Source organism: Epinephelus moara, chromosome 1, assembly GCF_006386435.1.
Source record: "Epinephelus moara isolate mb chromosome 1, YSFRI_EMoa_1.0, whole genome shotgun sequence".
Classification (NCBI taxonomy): domain Eukaryota; kingdom Metazoa; phylum Chordata; class Actinopteri; order Perciformes; family Serranidae; genus Epinephelus; species Epinephelus moara.
Window position 1 is genome coordinate 1,111,715 of NC_065506.1, and position 8,190 is coordinate 1,119,904.

The 8,190-nt window shown below is 41.7% G+C and overlaps 1 protein-coding gene across 1 annotated transcript; it reads left to right on the plus strand.

Moving 5' to 3' along the window:
- Nucleotides 1-4,360: 4,360 nt before the first annotated feature.
- On the plus strand, nt 4,361-6,611 carry cartl (cocaine- and amphetamine-regulated transcript-like). The gene is made up of 3 exons (XM_050041815.1): nt 4,361-4,530; nt 5,579-5,656; nt 6,233-6,611. Exons 1-3 carry the CDS (start codon nt 4,396-4,398, stop codon nt 6,338-6,340), a joined length of 321 nt encoding a protein of 106 aa, XP_049897772.1. The 5' UTR covers nt 4,361-4,395; the 3' UTR covers nt 6,341-6,611.
- The last annotated feature ends 1,579 nt before the right edge of the window (nt 6,612-8,190 follow it).

An 8,190-nucleotide genomic window follows, 5' to 3' on the forward strand; every position in this document is an offset into this window, starting at 1 on the left:
ATTGAAGTATTTAGCAACACAGAGACTTGTGGTCAGTGGGATGTGAGGATTCTTAAAATAACATCTGTACAGATGTGAAGCCCTGATTGTATCTGACTGAGCCTTAATGAAAGCTGCTGTCTAGTATTTTTTTTTCCTCTGAAAATATGAACCTTATAGTCAAACACAGTTTATTCAGCCTGTGTAGTTCAGGGGACAGGTCAAACTGATATGATGCTGATTTGCAGGAAAATTCATGTCAAATGGAGGATTATTATTATAACATTAAACATAACATTATAACATTAACATAAACTACAGATCACCTGTAAAGCATTTAATAAATTAATCTATCATAATTAAAACAACTGGAGACTGAAAACAAACATATATATGGGTATGATCACTTTTTGAATGAACTGACATCATTCCAGACAGGATGTAAGTGTGTCTGTGACTTCCTGTACGGACTGAAGGCTGCTGAAAACTGTCGGGAAACTGTTCGACTTCACCGCAGCTTTTTGTCATCGCCCCCCACTGCGGCCGCCTGCTCTTGTCTACTTTCCAGGCGAGGCGCAGTTCATCTCGAACGAACCTAATATATGGCCTTTGTTGTGTCTAAAATGCATGGTCTACCCCTTTCTCCCTGAGGTTGATGTTATATCGCAGTAAATTTCGCTCAATGAAAGCAGCTAAACATAACCTTAACATGATAAAGCAGTGACTAATTGTAACGTTAGCTGTGGGTTGGTCTAAATTTAACGTATTTAAATTTGAAATGCTTACCCAAACTTTAAGACGAGTTCCCCCCATTTTGTTGCTGCAGACATGTTTCAACAAAGCCAAAGCCAATGTCAGAGTGAAATCCGAAAGTACCATTACCCCTCCCCCGCACTAATGTTGCAAACGCTAATGTTAGCTTGTTTAATACCTCGGTTTAAGCCACTATCATTTAATGCAGATTTGAAAAGATGAGCAGACCTATGTTCTATGGATTTTCAGATCCAAACCACGAAACGTTACCGTGCACACACATCCATAGACATAAACACATACAGGGAAATTTTAGGACTAACATTAGCATAGCCAGCGAATGATAGAAAACGTTAGCATTGAGATTGATTTGGTTTTGCTCGATGTTACCAGCAAATAAAAACCTCAACTTGTTAAAACATGGCATGTAAACACTCTACCTCTAATACTGACTGATATTTGATAGTTTTTACTTATCTTAAAGCAGCTGTGCGGAACTTTTTACCATTTATAAAACTGTCCCTAGTTCGTATCACCCCCCCTTGAAGATCCGCATATTTATTTGAACCCAACAGCAACAAAAAAGCCTTTCTCTATATGGCTATTTAGCATAGCCTCGCTCGGGTCGGACACACAGCGGAAGTCAGCAAACCAGAATACGGCACCTGAGGCAGAAGTGATTCTGCTCGCCCGCAGCGGCCCGCAGCGGCCCGCAGCGATTAAACCACAGAAGAAGAAGGAGCCGTGTTTACAGTTTTCTTCGAGTAAGCAGTACGCAGCGGGCATTGCTGAACACATAACACCTAACAGTTTTACCAGAGATGTATCTATGAGGACTTGGTTGTACTTTTGATGTCATGGCGGATAACGAAGGAGCATCATCTAAAATTATTTGTGACTGTGACCATGAACACAAATATACAGTAGGCAGTAATCCTCAGTTTATAAGAAATTCAGAGCTGCACCAGAACATTTATGAACAGGTCTTACTTTACTACTAATTTGTGTGTAACGTTAGCATGTTTCCACTAATTACTTGGACTGACCTGACGTTAGTAGAGTTAGCTTTGCAAGCGAAGGCTGCAGGTAACAGCTTTGCTGCGTTAGGATTATGTTATGTCTTCACTGTGTATCTTCACATAAAAGAATACTCTGACGATTTGGGAGTTATGCCCTTTCTCTATCATTTTCATATTGAGACAACATGATCGATATCTTTTTTGCATCTGTACGTCCAGTGGCTGGGTCTCAGTGTTTAGCATTGCGCTTATAGGGGGTCAGTACGTCCTGCGCTGTGATCCGCGGAGGGATACACCGGTGAGCAGGCAGGCACAGACGTAGCTTGTAAACAAAACTCAGCTGTTTATTTAGCCTAGCGATATCTCCGGACTATAGTAGCTGCAATAGACGACTTTGAACGCGATTTTGAAGAGTTTCTTGTAGCGGACACAGACCCAGAGCCATACCTGTTTGAGCCGGAGTACACAGATGAGGAACTCCATGTGTTGCATGCTGAGCAGGCGAGAAGAGAGACTGAATCCTCCGCTCCCATTTTGCTGCACAGAACGGGATTCGGTGCTACCCTCGTTGGGGAGATATATCATCAGGAGGAAAACCGCCGCAGAGAGTGCATCACAAGGAATGAAAACTTTGCAGCAGTCACTAATCCTGGCGTGACTGAAACTTTCTTTCATGTTCCTAAGATGAACTGGAAAAATCGCCCAGGCCTGCAGGAGCTGATGGACAGCTTTCAGTCGGGTGAGTAATATCGTCCGTGTCGTCTCTTTGTTTGCTTTTACCAAGTGACCTAGCGTACCTGTCCCAGGGCCAGCTGCAGCTGTTGCTCACCGGTGTATCCCTCCGCGCAAGATGTACTGACCCCCTACAAGTGCCATGCTAACCGCTGTCTCAATATGAAAATGATAGAGAAAGGGCATAACTCCCAAATCGTTGGAGTATTCTTTTCACATAATAATGCGGACTTTGCAGATGACTTGTTAACTGTTTATTCCTCCTTACACCGAACGTACACGGCTGCTTCTCATTGTTTCCAGTAGCACAACAACGGTTACTACATTACCCAGAATAACTTGAGGCTCACACTACTACGGTAGCCTTAGTAGCTCAAAATACACAACAGATTAGATTAGATCAGAACAGAAACACGACAGGAGAATTTACTGAGTAATTTTGCTGTTTCCACTAATTATTTGGACTGACCTGACGTAAGTTAATCCTCTCGCTCTCCAAAACAAATGTATGCGGTAATTGCCGGCTGCAGTCGGAATTTTACGACACCAGGCTGTGGGTGTCATACCGCTTCGACCAAAGGGGCGCTATAATCAACGAAAACGAAAAGTTCCGCACAGCTGCTTTAACCGTGTAGAAAGCTGTCCAAATTCACAGTTGTGCATCCAAAGCGAGGGAAAAGATGGCGGAGACGGAAAGTCTACAGCGACAGTTTTTCCATCCCAGACCCCGCCCACAGGGGGCGGGATTTCCCATTTCTGGCTGATGAAACATAACTACTTTCTATCTTCTTAACATGATGCAAATTTTAAGTCCCTCAAGATCGTAATACCTTTATAAGATTTAATCATGTTTCAAAGAGAATATAAATCAATTATTTAATATATACGAGTTATTGAATTTCCCCTGGGGGATGAATAAAGTTATTCTTATTCTTGCATATATGTAAACTGAACAACCCTCCATCTTCCATTTTTTCAGTGTATACTGACCGAACCTTAATTTTTTTGCTTTACTGTCCTGCTGTCCTGCATCGGAAAAGTACATAGTTACACACACCAGAGAGACTTCATGAAATCAATAATGAAATGACCTTTCTGTGCAGGTGTTGCAAACAACAAAAAGGGTAACTTCTGTTTTGGTCCTGTAATGTGCTGTCAACATTTTGGCAGCACATTACTTACTTAGGCCTACATTACTGTCTGGAAATAATTTGCAGTGCAGCAAAGTCACCACTGTGAAGCCACACTGACCCTCCTCAGAGACCTGACCACCTGCACCCTTAATGAGGAACTCAGTTTTAGGTCTGGTGGTCATCTTAAATAATCTGACGGAAATCCACAATAAGTGCGTGTTTATAGGGTTTTACTTTACAGAAAAGTTTTATTAGCCTACTACTTATTCAATAATAATCATTACAGTGTTTTGGTGAGTAATTAAATGATTAACTGTGATGACTTATTAACTTTTTGAGCTGTTGGTAAATGAACAAAAGGGCATTAAAGGCATTCTGTAATTTACCTGACAGAATATCCTGTGACCAGGGTGTTTGATATGGACTTCAAATGTTTCCTGATGTGAGCTGGTCTCATGCAGTTTAAATAGCCTATTTCTGGACTTCGTGTAAAGACGTCGCGACTTTGAACTGGATATGTTCTATCTGCAAATTGAATTTCGAGTGTTATTTGCTTTCTCCTGCTTTGACATGACTCCCCTTGTAAATCCGGCAGTGGCCTCTCTCGGGCGGGGCCGTCCGAGTCAATATAAGAGAGGAGCAGGTCCGGTGGGTGGAGGGACAATCTCCTGTGGACCTGCTGTAACCCTCTGCTCCTCCAGTCCTGATCTGCTGCCTCCTGCTGAGACCTCTCTCCTTCTCCTTCTCCTCCTCCTCCTCCTCCACCGGGTACCGGCATCATGGAGAGCTTCATGCTACGCGGACTGCTGTTTGTGTGCCTGCTGTCCGTCATTTGTCAAGGCCAGGCGTCACAGGACGTCTATGCAAAGGACTTTGGAGTGAACAAACCCGAGCCACTCGCAGACAGAGACCTGGTTAGTATCAGTGGTAAGATGCTCCATACATGTTCGCTTAAAGAGAAATGTCAGTGATCGCGATTAGGATCCCTGATGATACATTGGTTTCTTTCTAACTTATGCAGATCACCCGTAACATTAAAATGAAAATAAGAGAAACAGAGAATATCATGCACTCATGAAAACACAACTTTGCAAAAACTCATAGATTAAAAAAAAATCATTTCTTTAGTTCAGTAAACAGAACTTGCAGAAAACATTTCAAATATAGGCCTATTTTAAAGTCGTGGTTTACTGCACAACCACTTTAAGAGATGCACAACAAACGATCTTGGCTTTGCGTGTCTTTAGAATGAGAGCCTTCACATGGTCTTTATGGAGATATATTTGCCTCAATATTAACTGTCTGAGGAGATCAACAATATGTGGGTAAACATGTAATCTATAGATATAAAACAACTTCCACAAATATAGAAAACATAAAGTCAAAATAGTGTTTTCCAGATCAGAACAGACAAATTCCACCCAAAAAGAAGGCTCGGTGTACATTAAATGCAAATCTGCAAGCATAAAATTGACAACCAAATAGAATTTGTGCCTTTGCAGATGCATAGACAAATCTATCTCCATATTTTTTTCTAAAAATATTCCTAAGTGCTTTTTGTCATGATTGTTAAAGGGAAAGTCAGAATTTATTCACTTTATTCTTATGTTAACATCCTAAACTCTGATAATGCAGGGCAGCCAATCAGTGTTCAAACCCACAGAACTTTATAGCTATGTCAGGCTAGAAATGCGGGGAAATGTGTAAAACGATGCATAAGACATGTAGGATATTTCCATCTTATTGAACAGTGCAGCTCGAAAAAGCACAGCGTCTTGGGTTTAAAAGTATCACATGACTTCACTGAAAAGTTACAGACAGTAGAGTAGCCTACATATATGTGATGCTGTCATACAGTGTGGACAAAGTAAAAAATTGGGATATTTAAAAGATGAACATGCACAGACAGCTCTGACTTGATATGTTGTGTTTGTGTTTTGTGATCTAATCTCCGCTGAGCAGATGGAAGTACTCGAGGCTCTGCTGGGCAGGATACATCATCGCATTTCCTCCACTGAGAAAAGAGGAAGCATCCCTGTGGTAACTTCATTTTATTCACTATATTTATGCAATGCAGCTCTAAATGCACCTGTAGCTTATTCTTTGTAATGAAGAGCAGAATGTAATTTACTGATTCGCTTGACAACACTCCACTGCTGTTTAATTAAACCAGTTAGCAAATGATACCTAACAGTAATTAAATGATAACAACAAAATGCCAACAAGAGTGTTTCTTACTCAGTGCAGTTACAGACTAATCATGATTACTGGCAACTCCAATTAGCTGAGGAAGGAAAACTGAAAAGCTACAAAACCTTTCAATCCTCCTGAAATACGACAAAAGCAGTTAATGAACTGGATTTAATGATTTCACTGAGAATAATTAACATCTCAGCCTCATTCTCTGGGAAAATCAGAGGAATTAACTGAAAATGGAAACAGTCAATCACAGCAAATGAACCAGTGGAAGGGCCTGAGCTAGTATTTGCTTCATATGTTGATAGTAATATTCCCCTCCTGCAGTGTTGATATTGCCAAGCATTGCTGGAATTTTTGCCTTATTGGACAGTATCTGAAAGGATGTGAGTAACCACTGTATCACCCTCCTCCCCTCAGTGTGGGATGGGTGACCGGTGTGCCATGAAGTTCGGCCCTCGCATTGGTAAGCTCTGTGACTGCAGCAGAGGAGCCAACTGCAACTCCTACCTGCTCAAGTGCATCTGACACACTAAGGACTTTTCTTTTTTTTTCCACTAACACAGCATCTCTTGTGCAGGACCAACCATCCTTTATGACCTCAGCAAGCTTCCATAAACTGACACAAACCCTGACTCTCCTCTTACTGTCGGGCTCTAATATCATCATACATCTATATCTGTTATGCATTGTTGTTGTGTTGGCAGCTGTTGGCATCTGTTGCCTGAGGATAACCATGGATGTTGTGTTGCTGACAGTATTGATTATCTACTATAGCATGTTAATGTTTCATGTTCAATAAACTCATTTAAACTCAAGACTTTTTGTTATTTTATTTACTCAAAGTTCACTAATAGATAGAACTTCTGGGAAACATTGCCATCATTTGTATTAAATTTCAGTGATTTTACTGAAGTATTTATGTGAAGTATTTACTGAAAGAAGAGTAAAATAAATTCAATCAGGAGAGACACGTTTTTTGGTTAGGAAAGAAAATATTTAATTACAAATGCACATGAGAATGAAATGTGAAAATATGAAAAGTCTTTGGCGATTAGACCCCTTCGAGATGGAGAGCTATAAGGAGGGTGAGGGATCCGTAGCCAATTAGGGAAACCTCCCCGGGGTCTAGACGCTGGTGGTGGTAGAGGAAGTGAGAGGAGATGAGGATTAGATGGATGGGTGCTGATGATCCGGATGAGTGGAGGTATGAGTCTTCAGGTTTGTCTTTGACCTTGGATGTGACGGCTGGAGGTGAAGGGGTGGAGGAGGGGCGGCGATTCTGCCTAGAATGACAGCTGAAAGCGGCAGAGGCGAGAACAGATTTAAAATCTCGTCGTGACAACCTGATTGGCTGATGAAGGTCGTGGCTAATTATGATAGGACAGCTAGAAGAGTGCACGCCCGGAGGCAGCTGATTGGAGGAAGCAGTGGGAGTCAGAGAGGGAGAATTGTGAATGAATGAGCACAGAAAGGTCTTCCTGATTGAACTTACACTGAGCTTCATTTCAATCAGGAGACACACGTTTTTTGGTTAGGAAAGAAAATATTTAATTACAAATGCACATGAGAATGAAATGTGAAAATGTGAAAAGTCTTTGGCGATTAGACCCCTTCGAGATGGAGAGCTATAAGGAGGGTGATAGATCCGTAGCCAATTAGGGAAACCCCCCCCAAAACAGTGAAGGAGTGAGAGGGACGACAAACCGTTTGACGTGAGGCAATCTTACCTTACCCGGAGGCAACAGGCTTCCAACGAAACAAGCAGATAAAGATTAGTAGGGAATGCATTGCAAAAGAAGCATGAACAAACTGAACGAGGAAGCAGTGAATGTGAATGAACAGATTAGAAGGCCTGCATGACTCCTGAATGGGGTAATTTAACCTTGATGAGAACATATGGTCGGGATGAGACTGGGACAACAAATGGGGAGCTGCTATCTAGAAAACAGGGGATGTGAGATGAGCATGGAAAGGAAGTGGCAGAGGGAGGCTTGGATAGGTCTAACCACCGAGATGAAGCTAGGGGTGAAATGGCAGTGGCAGGGAATAAGATCATATGGCAGAGGGCAGGCTAGGGATGGGCATGATTCTGGAGGCCATGGGTGTCTATATGTTCAACGAAATAAAAGGTCAACAAGGACCAACAGAAATGAAAGATCGTAAGACCAAACATAAATTAAGGTCAGAAGACCAAACTTAAGATAATGCAAACAAAAGGCAAAGGTGGGGCGACCAAACATAAATTAAAGTCAGCAATTTTCAGCATGACAGCAACAGAAATTAAGGGTCTGATGACCAAACTGAGATTAACATGACTGATGCGAGGTCCTAGTGACCTGGGCCTATGTATGCAGAAAATAATAAAAGATCAATAA

Coding starts and splice junctions, on each gene's coding strand:
- cartl (XM_050041815.1), top strand. CDS start 4,396: ATGGAGAGCTTCATGCTACGCGGACTGCTGTTTGTGTGCCTGCTGTCC. Junction 4,531..5,578: donor CACTCGCAGACAGAGACCTG/GTTAGTATCAGT, acceptor TCCGCTGAGCAG/ATGGAAGTACTCGAGGCTCT. Junction 5,657..6,232: donor AAAGAGGAAGCATCCCTGTG/GTAACTTCATTT, acceptor TCCTCCCCTCAG/TGTGGGATGGGTGACCGGTG.